The 20,429-nt window shown below is 45.4% G+C and overlaps 1 protein-coding gene across 1 annotated transcript; it reads left to right on the top strand.

Moving 5' to 3' along the window:
* The first annotated feature begins 6,416 nt into the window (after positions 1 to 6,416).
* Positions 6,417 to 20,034, top strand: TMPRSS5 (transmembrane serine protease 5). Its single transcript, XM_081844422.1, is given in 14 exon segments — positions 6,417 to 6,544; positions 8,923 to 8,995; positions 10,031 to 10,138; positions 10,297 to 10,440; positions 11,701 to 11,836; positions 12,843 to 12,956; positions 13,740 to 13,783; positions 15,163 to 15,319; positions 16,841 to 17,004; positions 17,765 to 17,863; positions 17,961 to 18,109; positions 19,198 to 19,380; positions 19,383 to 19,445; positions 19,449 to 20,034. Coding segments are annotated over 14 exon segments (1,452 nt in total). The 5' UTR covers positions 6,417 to 6,541; the 3' UTR covers positions 19,464 to 20,034.
* Positions 20,035 to 20,429: the final 395 nt, after the last annotated feature.

Genomic DNA, 20,429 nt, shown 5'->3' with positions numbered 1-20,429 from the left:
CACCAAACAATCATTTCATAAATTCCCCTCTCCCCCTTGGCTTTCCTCCATTTCCATTTCTGGTTTGTTGCATTCTGCTGCTTATACATTGGTACCTCGGGTTACATACGCTTCAGGTTACAGACTCCACTAACCCAGAAATAGTACCTCGGGTTAAGAACTTTGCTTCAGGATGAGAACAGAAATCATGCAGCGGCGGCGTGGCAGCAGTGGGAGGCCCCATTAGCTAAAGTGGTGCTTCAGGTTAAGAACAGTTTCAGGTTAAGTACGGACCTCCGGAATGAATTAAGTACTTCACCTGAGGTACCACTGTATATAGTAGTATATTATCACATTATTGTCTTTCTTGTTCTCTCTAATTGCATTATGCATGTTTATTTAAACCCTGCCAAGGAGTCCATACTTCTACATTGTTTCTACAAATATGTTACAAAAGGTTCTCATTCTTTTCCAAAGTCACTATTACCTTTTTCACGCAGTTTATCTGTCAATTTTGCTAATCCTGCATATTCCATCAACTTTTCATGCCATTGTTCTTTGGATGGTATTTCTCCCGTCTTGCAGGTTTGTGCTATTAAAATTCTTGCTGCTGTAGCTTTCCATATTTTTGAATTAAGGCCATTAAGTCCAGAGTCTCTAAAATTGTCTGACTGCCCTCACTGGCTCTGGGAAACCCACAAGCGGAACAAGGGAACAGCTCAGTGACAGAGCATATTCTGTGCATGCAGAAAGTCCCAGGTTTGACACACACACCTCACATCTCCAGGTGAAGAAAAAAAAAAGGTAAAGGACCCTTGAATGGTTAAGTCCAGTCAAAGGAGACTAGGGAGTTGTGGCACTCATCTCGCTTTCAGGCTGAAGGAGCCGGTGTTTGTGCACAGACAGCTTTCCGGGTCATTTGGCCAGCATGACTAAACTGCTTCTGGTGCAACAGAACACCATGCCGGAAACCAGAGCACAGGGAAACACCGTTTACCTTCCCGCCGCAGCAGTACCTATTTATCTACTTGCACTGGTGTGCTTTCCAACTGCTAGGTTGGCAATGGGAGCTCACTCGGTCATGGGGATTTGAACCACCATCTTCTGATCGGCAAGCCCAAGAGGCTTGGTGGTTTAGACATAGCGCCACCCACATCTCCAGGTAGGCCCACTTAGCTCAGACCAATTCCAGTGACAGCAGGTAAAAAGATGAAAAACCAACAGCACAGCTTTCCCCCATTAACTCACTTCTACAAAAAGAAACACGCTGCATGTGTACCATACATTTAAAGCACCCGGTTTCCCCCAGAGAATCCAGAGAAGTGTAAGGGGGCTGAGATCCCCATTCTCCTCCCCCCCCCCACCCCGAGCTACAATTCTCTGAATCCTTTAGCAAGGTATTCCCCTTCCCAGGAAACTCTGCAGTTTCCCAGGAAACTCTGCAGCCTGGAGAAGAGGAGGTTAAGGGGTGATATGATAGCCATGTTCAAATATATAAAAGGATGTCACATAGAGGAGGGAGAAAGGTTGTTTTCTGCTGCTCCAGAGAAGCGGACACGGAGCAATGGTTCCAAACTACAAGAAAAAAGATTCCACCTAAATATTAGGAAGAACTTCCTGACAGTAAGAGCTGTTCGACAGTGGAATTTGCTGCCAAGGAGTGTGGTGGAGTCTCCTTCTTTGGAGGTCTTTAAGCAGAGGCTTGACAACCATATGTCAGGAGTGCTCTGATGGTGTTTCCTGCTTGGCAGGGGGTTGGACTCGATGGCCCTTGTGGTCTCTTCCAACTCTATGATTCTATGATTCTGCAAATTGTAGCTCTGAGAGGGGAGTAGTCGATCTCTTTAACAACTCTCAGAACCCAAAACAAACTCAACATCCCAGGATTCATTGGGAGGATCCATGTCTGTTTAAAGTGGCATGATTTTGCTTTAAATGTGTAGTGCAGATGGGGCCTTTAACTCTTAATTTTTTTAAAAAATTGTATCCTGCTCAGTTTTAATTTGCAATATGTCGCTGTGTTTTTAGGTAGTTTTTACAAACTGTTACTGAATGTTGCTGGGTTTTTGTTGTTTTCACGTAACTCAAGAGATTATTATTGTGTGAAGCGATTCGATAGACAGATAGACAAATAGACAGATATTTAAAATAAAGAAACAGCAACAGCTCTCTGGATGACTGGGAGCTACAGCTCCCTACTGCCATCTGCTGACTACTTTAGATGAGACCAAGGAAAAATACAGTAAGGGGTTGGGAGGCTGCAGGGAGAAATATTGGTGCTACTTAGGGACGGGAAGGAGAAGCAAAGTTACGCCGAAACTAGCAAAACAAAGCTGCTTGTTGTTTTCTAAGAAAATAGCTTCTTCTTTTTCAAAGAAAATAAATCCTCTCCCTCAGGTCATATCTTCACAGTCCTCATGAAACCAAATAATTCCACCCAAGTCCTGAGTCTTTATAGGGCCTAGATGAATCCTATTGGACCTTGAAAATCACCTGACAATTGCCCAATCCCTTAAGTGAAGCTCCTCAAGAGGGAGCAAATCAGCTATCTCCTTGTTTCTAGGGTGATCTCCTTGTTGTCATGGGGATGCAGAGTGATGGGGACCCCTGGCATGGGCTGCGAGAGACTCTGATTTTAGATCTCCAAGCCCACCCAGGGACAGTAAAATTTGTGTGAAATTTGAGTTTTGAGGAACGGCTGTGTTTCCATTCCTATCTTGTTTCAGAAAATGCAAATTAAGTAAGTTTGCTTTCAAATGAAACCTGAACTAAATTTCTGTCCCCATTCCTCTACACCAATGTTTCCCAACCTTGGGTCTCCAGCTGTTTTTGGACTACAACTCCCATCATCCCTAGCATCATCCCTGACCACTGGTCTTGCTAGCTAGGGATGATGGGAATTGTAGTCTGAAAACAGCTGGAGACCCAAGGTTGGGAAAGATTGCTCTACACATCCCTGTGTCTTATGAAGGGGTCAAGCCCAGCGCTTACTGCCTTCCCCTGTTCAAAACGGCTCCAAGGCCAAACTGTACTTGACTAGCCTAGAACCTGAGTCTGGGATCACATAATACATGCCCTTGTATTTCAGTCTTAAAAGCAACTGGGAAGGGGGTGGGTCGCAGTGCTGGTCAAGGGGGTTAACCCTACATCACATTTAGTTTGGCCTTAAAATATTAGAATAATTGGCACCTACCCCAGTGATGGAGCTGGGTGCTCCGGCACCCGGAGCGGCACACATGCCATGTACCTAGGGGTCGGGGTGATCCGCCCACAGGTGTGGGGGCCATAGCTGTCAACTTTTCCCTTTTCTTGCAAGGAATCCTGTTAGGAATAAGGCAATTTCCCTTTAAAAAAGGGAAACATTGACAGCTATGGTGAGGATGATCCACCCAAGAGCGGGGCGATCCACCCACAGGGCCGATGGACGCGGCTGCGCAATCCTCCCCAGGGGGCAATCTCGGCACGGGGGGGGGGGCTGAATGTCACCCCTCTTCAGGCTGAAGGGGGTTGACATTTGGCGCCCCCCCCCCCGGCAACTCCCAAGCCTACAGCAAGCCAGGGAAAGGGGGAGATCCGCAGCAGCTGTTTTGCCCCTTGCTGGGCTTGGGGGAGTCACAGGAGGTGGGGGCTGTGCCAAATGTCACCCCCCTTCAGGATGACACCCAGGGAGGCCCGCACTCCCCCCCTCACACACACACACCTTCCTACGTCCCTGACCCACCCACCAGAAGATGTGTCCCTGTCTCTCTGTGTGTTTGAAGTTCTCTTTTTTAATCAATCAGAAGCCAGGGTAGAAAAAGAAAGGCTTTGTTATTGGCAGTCGTTTGAGAGAATGAGAGCATTGAGTGGCAACCACAAAGGAGGGCTGTCTTTGTCCTGGTGAGAAAGTAATGAAGGTTGAGGAAAGTTGGCTTTGAAATGTCACAGCCAGCAGGCAGAGAACAATGAGGATGGCTGAGATGGCAGCTGTTGAACAGGTATTCTGCATTGCCTCTCTCTACAGCCAGGACAAATCTGGGGTAAGGCATTGTTAAACAAGTTCTCTGAATGACAATGAGCTTGCCTTAATATACACTAGTGGCCAAACTTGTGGAAACCTTTTGGAAAAAGTATATTACCGAGGTTTGATGGCTCATAACACCACTTTTTTTTTTAGTAATACCATAGAATTATATATCAATGGAAAGATAATTTAATGAAGAATGTAATGCAATAACTTTTATGAAGGATTATTTATTACAGCAGCAGTCATAATGAAGAAACATGTAACACATAGGAAAAATGATATATATAGAGATTCTCACCATGTCAGTTAATACTTAGTTGGAATAATTTTTTTTTTTAAATGTCTAGTAGCACCTTAGAGACCAACTAAGTTTGTTTATACTTAGTTGGGTAACCTTTAACTTTAATGACAGCCTTACAATGCCTTCTCGTGGAGTAAACCAAGTTTTTTAGTTCTGCAGCTGTAATAATGTGAAACCAAGATTGAATTATTGCCTCTTTTAATTGGGTTTTATTGCTGGCTTGCTTCTGACTAGCAAGTGTATTTAGTCAACTCCATAGATTTTCGATTGAGTTAAGGTCTGGGTTATTCCCAGGCCATTCCAGCAATGGAATATGATTCTCAGGAATCCACCTTTTGCACACAGCAGTAACATGATATGGAGCTGAATTCTGTTGACATAGAAGTGCTTCATTATCTTGGAAAATATGTATTATATGTATTAATATAACATTTTATTTTGAATTGTTCTTGATATTGTCCATTTTGAGCACTCTTGCAATTAGGGAGTTTTAAAAAAAGAAATCTGACAAAGAAGAATGCCCACTCCGAAATTAAGCATATGCAAGAAAACCCATTGATTTCATTCAAGGCTACCTCTTTGAAGGGCAGAAATTGTATTGCATTGGTACAGGATGAAACAACTTTGCTAGCAGGCACAGAGTTTTGAAATACAGAATTTTTAACATAAATTTTATAGGCGGAAGGCGTGTTTTCTAGGTGGTACAGGGTTTATCTTTGACAACAGAAATCAGGATGCTTGCCAGAGGTTGTTGGACTCCAACTCCCAGCAGCCAGCAAGGGCAATGGTCAGGGATGATGGGAGTTGTAGTCCATCTCTAGAGGGCTACAGATGTTCCACACTCCTCTCTTACAGTCTTTGACAGCTCTGGGGGATTTAAATTATTTTTCTGGCACCTCTGGTTCCCACCAATCCCAGCCAGCAGGATGAATGGTCAGAGATGATGGGAGACCAACAATATCTGGAGGGCCACACCCTTCCCACCCGTGTGCTAAATATATGAAACCCCTTTCAAATACAGTGGTACCTTCGTTCTCAAACTTAATCTGTTCTGGAAGTCCGTTCCAAAATTAAAACGTTCCAAAACCAAGGTGCACTTTCCCGTAGAAAGTAATGCAAAATGGAGTAATCCGTTCCAGATTTTTTAAAACAACCCCTAAAACAGCAATTTAACATGAATTTTACTATCTAACGAGACCATTGATCCATAAAATGAAAGCAATAATCAATGTACTACAGTCACACAATCAATCAATCAATCAGAAGCTGAACTAGGTTCCACACAATCACAAAAACAAAACAAAAAAGCTGCAAAAACAAAAATGCAAAATAAATAGCAAAAACAGACAGACCTCGGCATGGCACTCAAAAGGGAAGTGTGGCACTCAAATCGGAAGCATAACACTCCAAACAGAGAATGTTCGGCTTCCGGAAAAAGTTCACAAACCGGAACACTTACTTCCAGGTTTGCAGTGTTTGGGTTCCAAGCTGTTTGAGTACCAAGGCGTTTCAGAACCAAGGTACCACTATAGAATAAACAGCCTTCGATGGGGTTCACCACCAGACACCATGAAAAGCAAGTTATTCTGGATCACTGTCATAGTCTTTCACTTAAAAACTGGTACCTCTTTTCCTCTCCATCAAATGTCGGTGACTTTACGTCACACAAAGGAGCCATGTGTTAGAGGGACAGCTGTGGAGCTTTGGTGATGACGACATGGCTTGTGACCTTTAGAGAGATGGGAATAGGAGTCCATTTCCTTCAATAATTACAGTGATTTCTCACTTCCCCCATAACGTTTTGACCCCAGCCAGAGAAAGCCCTTGTCCTGTGCTCCTGTTTTCGACACTGTTTCATCAACTGCAAATGTCGCTCAGCCTTTTCGCTCTGAGCAAGCACCCAGGAAGGTTGTCCTGCACCATGCAGGTTGGGGCATCTTTCCTGGTTTGGGAGAGAGAGGAGGGGTTGCTAAGCAACCACATGCTTGTCTCTCTTTCCAGGTGTCCCATCAGCTGGTTGGCGATAAAGGGGAAATCAACCAACCAGCCACCTGACCTCCTGGCTAAAACAATGGCTCTATTCACTCTTGGGGTGGGAGGTGTGTGGATTGTGCATGCACAAGGAGAGGAATCTGAGCCAGTAGCCTATTTAATGATGGGTTACCAGCTTGGCCCTATTCAGCCTTCATCTCCTACACCTTGAAGCGATGAACTGAAGCTCCAGACACCATTTTGACCTACTGGCATTCCCTGCAATGGTAAGATACCCCTGTTAAATTCTTCTCCGGTTGCTACATGAGCTGCAGAATATCTCAAGCATCTCAAGCGTGACTCTGGCATCCTACAGTTGTGGAGATAGGAGAGCAAGGGGCAACCTGGAAATAAAATGACTGATGATGTATCTATCACTCATCCTCCAACATTCCCTGCCAATTCAAAGTCAGAATCACTCTGCCTATTTTTTGTCTTTTGCAGGGGTGGTTTCTTCAAACATTCTTGGTGTGTGTCACTAGATTTGTCATGAAATATAATTAGATTTTTTGACCAAATTTGAATCAGATTCTATGGTGGTCCAAGCCACACACCCCCTTCAGGTAATGCCCCTTCTGCAGTGTACTAACAGGCTAGTCTCTATGCAAAAGAACAAATGGAAACAAAATTTCTGACATCAGAAATAGCAGCGTTCAGAAACCAGAAATGGGATCATTTCATCTCTCCAGACACTTCTGACTTAAGAGTTGCCTTTCTCAAACAGGGGGATTTCAGAGGGAGATTCCAGGATGAAACTGTCTGGTTAGAACCAATCAAGAAGTCTGAATCTATAAGTTTCTATAAGACACTGGTTTCCTGTTCCCACTGCTGGGGGTAATTTACACAGCAAAACCTGAATGATGGGGTAATCACCAGTTTTTGTTGCTGTGAATTGGTTGCTTTGCTTATCTACAATTGCTGTACTTTTTGAAGTTTCATTCCCATACAGCCCCATTTTCTCTCTCTCTCTCTCTCTCTCTCTCTCTCTCTCTCTAGCTAGGGGGTGGGTTGTGTGCATATTAACAGTGACTAACAATGACCACTCCCCACTTAAAACGGGGGGCGCCTTTTGCGTGGACGCGTGCAGCCCTGGATCTGGAGTGGCCCCATCAGCATAGGCTTTGCCTTCCCTCAGGTGGGATACCTGGAGGTCCCCGCCTACCCCAGCGAGTTGTCCAATCCCACCTGGGGGAAGTGTTGCCAGGGAAACCAGGCCAGGTAAGGGGAGGGATTACCTGCCCACACAATAGAGGGTGGATCTTAATTGTTAATCCTCACTTGGCTCCAGAGCTTCTCCCACCCTACCCACCCTCAGTTAATGTCTTCTTTTGCAGGTTAACTTTTCTTCATAGGTTTTGCAGGTTAACCTGTCTCCACAGGTATGCGGGCGCTGCTACGATAAGGTCGCTGTTAAAGGGCCGGAAAGGAATTTCCCTGCATTGGCAGGTTTCGCCTTTCCCGTAGCAAAACGTCACAACTTTGGCGGTATCAGGCCTTGGGCGGAATCCTTTAGTCCATCTTCCTTTTTGCGGCGGCGATACCAGGGTTCCCCGTTAAAGGGGTTTTTGAAGGGAGGCTTTGGCCGTACGCCGAAAGGTCGTCATTGCTCTCCCCTGCGGCGGCGTAACGGGGGCGGCTATCTCTGCTTGAACATATGTTCTCCAGAGCCGGCCCATCCCCCCCCCACACACTGGATAACCCTGATGCTCCCTAGGTCCCCGGCTGGGGACTAGGGAGGGAGAACGCCCAATGCCTGAGCCAAGGTCTACCCACATTTGAAATTTAATAAAGTTGTGGCCAATTTAATCCCATAGCACGTTGTCTAGAGTCGTTATTCCACATGACGGGGGGACCACTCGGGATCTGGGGACTCCGCCTGTCCACGCAAAGCAAAAATATTACCATATTGCATTTGCTGAAGCTAAGTGGTGGCAGGTATTACTATGTCCCAAAGTGGGGCCATATGGTCTCAAGGTTAAAAGTCTATAAATCCAGACATTTTATCTTGTTTCCAGTGTTCCTGGAACAAGGTAGTTTCTCTCTTGCAGTACCTGATAAATCAGAGGGGCTGTGATTTTCCAGACCGTAGTGCTTTGCAAGTGGTTGTTCTGATAGATATATTTTTGTCAAGTTTGCAGTGGATTTACAGTATGATTCCTAAAACATGAGCTTGGGTCAGTTGATATTCTTACACACAAACTGACTGTGGCGTCTCACACTCAGTATGATAAATCACATTGGAGACCTGCAGGGAATGTTTTGTTTCATTTAGTAAGTCCTGACAGTCCTTGTGCTCTTGAAGGGAACTGCCTCCATAAGATAAATACTGATAAAAGTCCAGTGGTTGGGTTTGTCAGGATGTGATCCAGAATGACTGATGGGTGGCTTACATACAGCTCTCGCTTTCATAAACTTGGAGGCTGGCAGAAAGGTATTTAACAGTATATAACGCTTTTGAAATGGACTTCAGACTTTGAAAACTTATGCTGTAAGACCATACTAGCCTTTAAGTTGCCACAAAACTGCTGTCTCCACCCACCCAAATGGGGATGACCTTCAGCCATCTCCCTCTGTGAATAAATGTCATGTGTGGTTTGACCCTCAGGTTCAAAGCCACAATCCTGGTCCCTCCTCAGAGGCAAAGGGGGAAGAGAGATCACGGGCGTTGGAAGAGAATGGTGAGCTATTTGATGGGATTGGACCTGGGAGTTATAAAAGCTGGGTGGGCAGTAGACAGGGCCAGCCCAAGACATTTTGGCACCCCGAAATTTCATCCCCCTCCCCACCAGGGGAGAAGAGGTGAGGGACGATTTACATTAGGAACAAGTGGAGAAGGAAGACTGACATTGGGATCTGCTTCCTTGATGAATCCTGGACACCTCACCTTGCCTCATGAATGGGCTGGCCCTAAATACAGGTTTATACAGTGGTACCTCAGTTTAAGAACAGTCTGGTTTAAGAACGATTTGGTTTACAAACTCATCAAAACCAGAAATAGTGTCCTGGTCTGAGAACTTTACCTTGGTCTAAGAACAGAATCCGAATGGTGGAAGGGCACAAGCAGCGGGAGGCCTCATTGGGGAAAGCACGCCGCAGTTTAAGAACGGTTTTGGTTTAAGAATGGACTTCCGGTTCACTGCAGGGGCAATGGTGGCACGCTCTGTGTCGTCCGCTTTAAAGGACGGCACAGTTCTGGCAGCTAGAGCTTTGGGGGTGAGCACCAGGGCTAGGTGCCCCCCCCCAAAAAAAAACCCCACGGAGGAGTGGGGATCCTAGGGGAGGCCTCATTAGAGAAAGCGTGCCTCGGTTTTAAAACAGTTTTGGTTTAAGAATGGACTTCCCCAACGGATTAAGTTCATAAACCAAGGTACCACTGTATTGGGATCTGCTGCCCCGTCATCTTCTTCTTCCTCCTCCTCCTCCTGCTTTCCACCTCCTGCCATCAAGATTTTCTCAAGATGAATCCCAGAGCACTAACAGGATTATAGGAACAAGGAGGACGCTTCCTTTTACCGTCAGATTCTTGGTCTGTCTAGCTCAGTACCGGCATCAACTCTCTGGGTTTCAGGGAGTGGACATCCTCAGGTCTACCTGGTAATGCTATTGGGGACCTTCTGCATGCAAAGCAGGTGCTCTGCCACTGAGCTACAGCCCTTCTCTGATATTTCAGTTTCCCACCCCATAATCAAATTTCTCTCTCCTTTTGTATCAAGTGCCTTCAAAAACATTTCTTGCAAACTCCTGCACAGCCCAGAGGTGCCTCTTGGTCCTGGGATCCTTTGGCTTGCTGATTGGAACAACCATTGGGGTTTGGTTTCTGGGTAAGTACAGGCCAGCTAGGAGGTTGTGCATAGCCAGGCTTAGGTGGGCACATGGAGAGAAGTTGCTTCTCTGATAGGTAGCCCAGCTCTGGTGGTTGCTATGTGGGGCGCAGTATCTAGGCTGCTGTTCCACCCTCCTTCTGCCATTGTCCTCTTAGTGAAACAACTGCAGAAGCCCCTTCCCCTTCAGGGGTCGTTCCCTCTCCAGGACCCAGAGGCTGCTCTAACAAGGTGCAGGGAAACGATGGAAGAAGGGGAGAAGGACGAAGACACCCTCGCTGGAGACGCCGGGAGCAAAAAAGGTTTGGAATCTCCAATGCAGCACTAAGTTAAAGGCACTAAAGAGGTGTACTCATTTTGCCCATGAAATGCTTTGCACCAGCAGGGTGTTGTTGCGCAAAAGAACGCATAACCACGTTGTTGATAACTTTGTTGTGCAATGGATTGCGCAATGTGTTGCACAAGTTTCTGTTACTGCAGCTAGGGTTGCCGGACCTCCAGGGTGGCAGGGGGAGGGCTTGAATCTCCAGGTGGGCAAGAGTGCTTTTGATTGATTGATTGATTGATTGATTGATTGATTGATTGATTGATACTACAATTATGCATGCTGTTTCCAAGCTTCAGTTACCAGGAACTTGTTGCAAAATTGCATAGACTCTCCCTGGTGAGCTGCTGAAGAATCACCAGGGTCCGCCTTTGTGACACCACCAGGGTCTCAGGTTTGGGCCCTGAAATCTCAGGGTCTGGGACGTTTCTGATCTGGCAACCCTAACTGCAACTGCTGCATTAGATTCCTCTGTTGCACAACATTAAAACTCACCTGTCTGCTACTGCAAAAGCCCTAGCGCTAGCAGACAGAGAATGCGGGATACAGCTGATATATATTGCAGTGACTAATACAACATTTTTTAAATGAACTCTTTTTTTTAAAAAAATTATTAAAGATTTTCTTGTTTTACAGAAGTAAGCGTAATGTATCTCATATTTTTTCCATGTAACATTTTTACAAATCAGTTTCATTTGTTGAGACATTAGAGGGAGAAAAAAAGAGAAGGGGTGGAGGGAGGGAAGATGTGGGGGGTGATGTTTCTGTAATGCTTAATGTATGTAGGGTTTGGTGTCTAGGGTTTGGTGCCTAGGGTGTGGTTGTTTGTTTGTGATTGGCTGTGGTGATCTTTGTTTTCGTGTGTGAGTAACGAACCAAAGACTGGAAAAATGAGAAAGTGAGAGAACTCAAAACTGACAGGTTCGTCCATATGTGCTTAGAAGAAAGGCGGAATGTGTTTTTGGGGTGCTGGCTGTATGGATAGCGGATCTTTTGAGGAGCACAACTCATCTGTGCAACTCATCTAGCTATTGCCAATAACCAGGTAAAAGCTGAAAGAAGTAGACACAGCTACAAACTCCTTACACCACTATGCTGCCACTATTTCCCCCTCCCCTTAAAAAAAAATGGCTTGTGAAGGCCTGATTGCCCCAAAATGATGGATAATACAGAATTCCTTCCCAGCAGGGGCAGATCAAGCCCAGCAGGATGAGGTTTTTAATCCACCCCATTTTAGTATTTTTCAGAATAAACAGAAGCAACTTCTTATTGGAAGTGCAGGCTGAGGGTCAATCCAACTGGTTTCTGGTATGCCATGAAAACTGGGATGTCTCCCTGGGGATGCAAATCTGCAGGTGGCTGGGTCACGCCCGGTAAGTGCAGCAAGATGGGGTGTCAAATCTTCCCAATCCCACACACTTTGTTGTCTTGTCTATGAAAGGCAGTTGCATAAATCAGTCCGTCAGCTCACAAGATATGGAACCTGCCCTGGATATCTACAGAACCCCTCCAGAGGTTTCATTATTTCACATCACTGAAATTGTAGTCTTCCAGGTCTAGTTGTAGCACACTCTTACATGCACACAAACACACACACTTTGCTAGTTTTCTGGGTGACATTTTTATTTTTTGTACCACGTTTGCCTCAACTTTCCACTCAGAGACACTCTCCCATACCACTGATCATTCATTCATTCATTCATTCATTCAAATGTATTTAAATCATTCCCATACCGTTTCACATTTCCAAAGGAATCTGCAAGTGGTTTAGAACTGTCTTTAAATGAAAAAATATTGAACTGAATTACACAGTGCAAACTAGAATCTGATACAAATCACTTTCTCTTATCAGATCTTGCTGCTCTCCAGGCTTCAGCCCGTCACAGATCAACATCTGCCATGCTTTTAAAAAGGCATACTGTATATATATATATGTGCAACTTTCAGATTTGATTATTAATATGTAGTTTAAAAAATACTAACTTTGATTATTTTGAACATTTTTTAAAATTGATGTGGTCTTTATCATTTTATTTGCAAACTCACATGAAAATTCATGTTGAAGCATGGTGTGGGCATCCCATCTAACTCCAGTTAAAATGAGCAGCCAATAGGCAGCCAATGTTTGGCCTTCCAGATGTGTTCTGGACTACAAGTCCCATCATCCCTTGCCATTGGCCAGGCTGGCTGGGGCTTATGGGAGCTGCAGGCTAACCACATCTGGAGGGCATCCCTGGAGAAGTCCATACTAATGTAGGAAGAGCCAGTGGCCCCATAGATTCATGAACACACACACACACACACACACACACACACACACACACACACACTGGTGTGATTTTTTTCCAAAGTGATGACTCCTGTCTGTCACTCCTGCAGGCTCACCCACCACAAAGGGGTAAACCTAACAGATGTGAAGCTGAACACCACCCAAGATTTTGCTCAGATTTTGCCCAACTGGAAACGAAACATCAAGAATAAGTGGCAAATGAGGTTGGTCCCCTGCTTAAGCTGAACTCCCATTTTCTTTTCTTTTCTTTTGTTTAATGTCAAAACATGATTTCAGACTTTTTGGGTGGCATCCACTTTCTTTCATATATATATATATATATATATATATATGCAGGTTTTGGTGTCCTCGGGTGTCTTCCCGTGTAAAAGTTGGGGTGTCTAGGCGACGTTTCGACGAGGTCTCACTCGTCATCTTCAGGCTGGTGCTTTCGGCTTCTTGTTACTGGAACAATAGTAACAAACGCACACAATTGTATGCCAAAACAATTTCAAATCCAAAAATAGGGATTCTCCAAATCCCGTGACTCCCCTCCCCTGGGTACTGTACATTTTAATTCACACACCCCTGTAACCACTTATTAAAGATTTTTGCTGCAGTAATATTCCTGAGCAGGATGAATAAAATATTGGGGGGGGGCAGATAAGCCCCTCCCTGCATAATCAATCACAAAACACAGTGCACACACCCCATTTGAATGACACTGTCCATCAGCTTGGGGGAGGGAGGCCCCCCGCAAATATTTTATGGGGGGGGGCAAAGGGACCTTGGCCCCTATGCTCCTGACGCAGGCAGATGCCAGCCTATTATTGGCTCTTTGTAATCTGCCTTAGGATATATTTGTCTGGAAAATGCCACAGAAATTTGATCAGTCAAGAGGATTCTATCAGCTTACCAATTTCCTCAGACTCCAGAAATTGTCGTTGCTGTGCATAATGGGTCTGCTTGGGTTTCACAGCATTTAACCACCAATTTGTTTTATTCAGGAGTAGATGTCCTTCGGGTCGCATTGTAGCCCTCAAATGTTCTGGTAAGTAACCCAAACTCACCTTATGGTACTTCAGAAACCATCATACATTGGCGCCCTGATTTGCCCTGAAAAAAGCACCTTTCCACCAATAGCCAAATCCGATGTTGTTAACATCCAGCCATCTTTCATAAACAGACAAACAAACATCTAAGGCAGGCATAGGCAACTTTCGGCCCTCCAGATGTTTTGGCCTACAATTCCCATGATCCCTAGCTAAGAGCACCAGTGGTCAGGGATGATGAGAATTGTAGTCCAAAACATCTGGAGGGCCGAAGGCTGCCTATGCCTGATCTAAGGCAATGCACACTCTGGGTGTAAAATGAGATGTGTGCAGCCATTTGCACATTGAGAGCCTTTATCTGCATTAAATAAAACATGCTTTATTCCCATCCTTTGCTGTGACTGAGGTCCAATCTGCACAAAACTGAGGTGTGCCTCAGGAACCTTCGCATTCTTAAAGGATGCTGGGCTGTGGCCCTTCACCCTAGGAATACCTCAACACTATTCCAAGCAAAGGTTGTTTTTCTCTCAGAATGTGAATTTTATTATTTCGGTCGCAGACCAGTTCCAGCCCACATACAATATCCAGGAAGTCATAAAACACGATAGAGATACATTTGAATTTGCAATTAGGTATAACAGGGACAATATAGATATAGTTAAACAGTTAAAAAAGATATAAATTAAAACTTAGTCACTAGTATATAAACTAAAATTATCATTTAAAACCTTAATCATTATGATAGCACAGCTTGTTCCCTAAGTTTTATGGCAATCATACAGAATTTGGCTACCCTTAATGTGATCTCAGGATCCTTGTCCTCTACCAGGGATTTTAGACATTGAAGTTTGGATTCATTTGGAGATTTTTGCATAGCAGGAGTAATAAATACCGAGCGTATATCCCCGTAGAAATGGCAGTGTAACAAGGCATGAGAGACAGTTTCTACCTCCATCAAGCCGCAAGGGCAGACTCGTTCCGCATATAGTTTATCCTCAAATCTGCCCTGCAATAAGGCAGATGGCAGCACGTTGAATCTAGCAAGGGTAAATGATTGTGTGTATTTAGGTATTTGTAATTTTGACAAATAATTTGCTGGGGCAAATCCTCTCCCATTATCTTTTATTCATCTTGCTCACGTGGCACTGCAGTTCCACATCCCAAATTCGTTGGCGGATTATTGCTCTAGCTTTCTCATAACCTACAGCTATCAGGGCCTGTGGGGGAAACCCCAAGCCTCTTAGCTTTTCATGCAGTGTAGCTTTCCATTTGGACTGGTAGGAATCCCAACAGGGGAAAAGATAAGTTTTTTTCTCTCTTAGATTCCTTGAGAGCTAATCTGAGGAGTGAGCCCCTCCACCTTTCATCTTCCCCACAGAGTGTGGCTCCAAGGCTTCACAGGCAATGGAGAAAAAGGACCCACCTTCGGGGCACTGGCCGTGGCAGGTCACCCTTTATCACGAGGCCAACCATTTTTGCGCAGGCTCTATGGTGTCGCAGGAATGGATCGCCACAGCTGCTCACTGCATGCACAAGTAAGCGTGGGAGAATCTGACTCCAACAGCAGGAAAGAAGGGGCAGATTTGGCCAAATCTTTGTCGGTTTTTCATAGAATTGTAGGGACCACAAGGGTCATCTTGTCCAACCCCCTTTTCGCCTAGCGTGGTGCTCAAATCCACAACCCTAAGATTAAGAGTTTCATGCACTGTCGACTGAGCTGTCCCAGCTCTTCTGGACAGTTTTGTGTAGGGATGCAAATTTATACTTGCATGGACAAGTCCTCCCGGTGCATAGCTCATAGGTAAGTCATTTGCTACCTACCATCTTACTTAGTGCATAATCAGCTCAGCCTTGAGACACCATTTTTATCTGGATGGAGGACCATGCATGGAGTAAAAAAGGGAAGGCTGCTCTCCTCTGCTAATGGCCCCCATCAATTGATAGCAACAGAAGCAACTTAGCAAAATAAGGTTTCTTGCATAGGGAAGCCAGTGAGGGTCACTGGGTGTCATTGGCTTTGAGGAGGGAACAAAATGGGTGGTATTGCCCCCAGAAGATGTCACTGTTGGGGGAACATGCAACAACCTCATTCTGAGCCAGAACATTGAGGTCCATCCAGCTCAGTATTACCCACCATAGCTGGCAGAACCTCTCCAGGGACTTAAATGGGATATGCTGGGGATAAAACCCGATACCTCTTGCATGAAGAACAGATGCTGTACCAGCAAGCTATGGTCCTTACCTATGGATGGCACTTGATGCAGTCCCATCTCCAGGTTTTTTGCGGTGTTGGGTAATGAACTCTTCAGGCAAGGTCTTAGTATATAGGAGAGAGGGTATGCAAACAAGTTTTCTCACCTCTCCCCAGTTTCCAAACATGTTGGGCTTTTCCATGTAAAACGAGACAGGTGGACCACTTGGACTACTGCAATGTGCTCTATGTGGGGCTACCTTTGAAGGTGACCCAGAAACTACAACTAATCCAGAATGCGGCAGCTAGACTGGTGACTGGGAGCGGCCACTGAGACCATATAACACCGGTCCTGAAAGACCTACATTGGCTCCTAGTACGTTTCCAAGCACAATTCAAAGTGTTGGTGCTGACCTTTAAAGCCCTAAATGCCTCGGCCCAGTATACCTGAAGGAGCGTCTCCACTCCCATCTTCAACCCAAGCACTGAGGTCCAGCTCCGAGGGCCTTCTGGCGGTTCCCTCACTGCGAGAAGTGAGGTTGCAGAAAACCAGGCAGAGGGCCTTCTCGGTAGTGGCGCCCACCCTGTAGAACGCCCTCCCAATCCAATGTCAAGGAAATAAACGAATCTGACTTTTAGAAGGCATCTGAAGGCAGCCCTGTTTAGGGAAGTTTTTAATGTTTGGTGTTTTATCACATTTTTAATGCAGCCAGATAGGTGGGGTATAAATAATAAATTATTATTATTACTATCATCATTGTTATTTGGTCTTGAAACCCTTTCTGAATATCTGGCACATTCATCCTCTGGAGCTGGAAGCGAAAAAGCCCAGTGAGGCATGCTCAGGATTTTTGTTTGGTTCCAGGCTTTCCGGCTGGGTGGCCCTTGCTGGGCTTGAAGACCACACCAGTGTCAAAGAGCAGGTGGAAGTGGCAGTGGAGATGGCAGTTCCCCACCCCAACTACAGCAGCAGGAGCCACGACTATGACATTGCAATGCTGAAGCTGAAGGAGCCTCTGCGTTTCTCAGGTGAGCCGTGCCAGCAGCTGGTGACCGGTATGCCATTTATCCATAACAAAGGATCCAGATTTGCAAAGGGAGCTTTATACATGTAAGCGCACATTTATAAATAATTGCTATAATTCAAATGGAAATGCAATTAATTGCACCATAGTGTGCTTCCTCATTCTGTTGTCCAGGTTTTGCTAACTGTTGGTGGGCAACTTCATATCATGCTTAATGTTTAAACCAGACTTGGGCTGGGCATCCTTTTAAAGAAAGGAGTGGATACTGCAAAGCAGGACACACGGCCATAATCCACCCCACTTTGAGAAGGACTCTCACACCATAAGCTTTGCTCTTGGCACAAAGGCTTAAGGTGGGAACTGGAACTCCTACACCAGGGGTCGGCAAGGCTTACTGGGCATGGGACGGATCACTCCCGCGGAGAACCTCCATGGGCTGGACAGGTGCAACATGATGCCAGAAATTGTATCTGCACACATCTGCAGTGCCGGCAATTGCTTCTGCGCATGCCCAGACGCCAAAAGTTGTGACTGCGCAAAAGTGATTTCCGGCATCTGGGCACGTGCAGAAGCAATTTCTGGAGCTGCGGAAGAGAGCCCCCACACCGCACTGGCTTAGCGCAGCACGCAGGGACTTGCCAAGCAGGCAGCTCGGTTTGGGGGCAGCTCATGGGCTGGTTAAAAGGCCTCCATGGGCCGCAGGTTGGGGACCCTTGTCCTACACCATCAGTTCAATGGCTATAAGATATATCCTTCCTTCCAAGATACTGTTGGAGCTATATGTTTGCCCCAGTACCATCAAGACATCCCTAGCGGAAGCACATGCTGGATTTCGGCTCAGGACACCACAAGATTAGAAAATGGTAAGTAACAAACCTAGGGAGATTTTATTTAAAAAATGTTTATGTATATAGAGATATCATTGTTGCAAGGAACAGGATGTTGTTGCTTGTTTTGCAGCCACAGGCGACCCTGCTGAGATGCTGACGGAAGTGCCAGTGACCCTGCTCAGCACCCAGAAGTGCAACAGCTCATGTAGGATGGCAGGGGAGCTCAGCCCTAGAATGCTCTGTGCCCATTACTTGGATGGAAACACTGAGGCCTGCAAGGTAATAACTGGGAAGTGTGTGGCTTTGCAGTTGCAGTGGGATAGGGGACACGTGGGGTCAGAAATACCAGGGTGAGAGCAAATGCGGACTTTGGTTTTGCAAATTTCAGTGGCACACTGTGCAAGACCAAAATTTGGCACTCACGCCACCTCTTGCCTTCCGTTCTGCTCAGTTCACAATGTCAAAGTTGCAGCACCCCCTAGGCTCAGCGCCCATTGCAGCAGAATCATTTGCGCTGCCTAAATCCTTCTCTGGTGAGGAGTCCCTAAAGGGTGAGGGAATCCCTACAGAATGGCCAGAATCCAAGGAAAAGTAGCTTAAAATATTTGATTATTTTCAAATTGTATTACATATTAGTGAAATAATCATTTGACAAAAGTTAAGTTTTATTAAAAAATAAAATCAGAGCCTAGTGCTCTGATAGCTTTCCAAATTGCCTTTGCATTCAGGAAAGAGCAGGTTTTAATTTGAGCAACAGAATAGTTATTTCCTGCATTACATTTCCTTACATCAGCTCAAGTCAAAGGGCTCAGAGACTTCATTTTTAAAATTGCATACACATATTCACAGAGAAAATGGAACAGAGCTGACAGTGCCTCAGTTTTAGCCAATGAGATCTATAGAACCGTGTCTAAGTTGCTTTCCTGTACAAAATGGATATTTCCCAAGAAAAAAGCAAATGTTTATCAATCGTTCTCTACTCCATGGATGGTAAATTCTTTCCCTTTCTGTTTAAACATGATAAAGCAGCTCTCTCTTCTGGTGGTTTCATTTATGTCTTCTCTTCTTCTGCCTTTTTAATGTTAGATTTTGTTTAGTTCCTCTACCCCTGGCTATTAGTGGATTTTAATGTTTTATTGTTCGTAAGCCACCCAGAGAACACTGTCATGGGAAGGGACGCTATAGATGTTCTAAACAGGCAAACTTGGTGGAAATAAGTCTCCTTCCTGAATTAAGAATAGCTTGGTAAAAAGCAGAGTGACTAGGTTACAGGAGGCCAGGTAAAAAATAAACAAATCCTATTTCCCTCTGGATTGGGAGATCAGGACATCTACACGTATCAGAGACCATCTCCTTGCTTTTTGCAGGCCAAGTGGGGAGGACCTCTGGTTTGTCTGCTTGAGCATGTCTGGCGTCTGGTGGGGATTGGGAGCCAGAGGACCGGGTGCAAGGAGCCTGGACAACCTGGTGTTTATACAGAGGTGGCAGAGTTCCTGGAATGGATCCATCATGTCATGGAGGTGAGTGGGGGGCGAGGCTGGGAGAGCTGTAGCCAGTTCATGCAACCATCATTGCAGCGGAACACTTGGCTGCAATGATGTTCCTGCCACCTACCTAAATATTCACCATGTGAGAACACACATTTGGAGCATCCTGAGGACCACATAATCCACAGGGATGCTGCAGGAAAGAGGATGCTGGACTAGGACAAGTTTAGTCTGCTCCAGCTGCAGGGCTCTTATGTTTACAGAGCCCTTTAACAGTGCAGGAGAGACTCACACAAGTTCTTGCACTTCTCGGACAAAAGGGGTGTGAGGACACAAAACAATAAATTATGTTCACATGTAGTGGGGGTGTAAATGTGTACATTTTTTTTTCCAGCAAAGGGTGTTTAAGGAGATAGCAGAAATCACGGGGTTAAAGCTGACCAAAAGTCCAGAGGTAGCATTATTATCAATTTAAAATCCGGTGGAAGGTTCAGAGGCTATGAAGGACTTGCTCACAAATTTATTGACAGCCACACGAATTACGAAAGCTAGCAAGTGGAAGGGGCAAGCAGAATATAAAATGGAAGAATGGTGCAAAGAGGTTTGGCATATAGTCATTAATGATAAATTAAAGTGTGCCACTAAGGCAGGGGTCACCAACCTAAAGCCCATGGGCTGGAATCGGGCCGTGGAGGTCGTTTGACCGGCCCACAAGCCCCCCCCCCCCGAACCAAGCTGCCTGCTTGCGAGCTGCGCTAAACCAGCACAGTGGAGCACAGGGACTCACTTCTGAGGCACTGGAAATCGCATCTGCCCACGTGCAGACGCTGGAAATCACGGGTAGACATGCGATCCAGCCCATGGAGGGATCTCCGCGGGACCGATCCAGCCCAGGCAAGATAAAGCTTGCCGACCCCTGCACTATGTTAAGACTGGGAATATGTAGGAGAAATGGTTTTGAAGAGATATGGTGTTTGTAGAATTTGTATTGTTAAAACAGAAAGGGCTTAAATCAGTGCAAGAGGTGTCAAAATTTTTGGAGGTTGGGGTTATAATGGAATGGTCTTGGTAGTGGGGTGCACATATTTATGATTATTTATGTATGATTAATA

This window comes from Podarcis erhardii (genome assembly GCF_964252035.2).
Source record: "Podarcis erhardii genome assembly, chromosome: 16".
Classification (NCBI taxonomy): Eukaryota; Metazoa; Chordata; class Lepidosauria; order Squamata; family Lacertidae; genus Podarcis; species Podarcis erhardii.
Note: the sequence above shows the minus strand (reverse complement) of the source record. Positions and strands in the feature narration are given on the sequence as shown.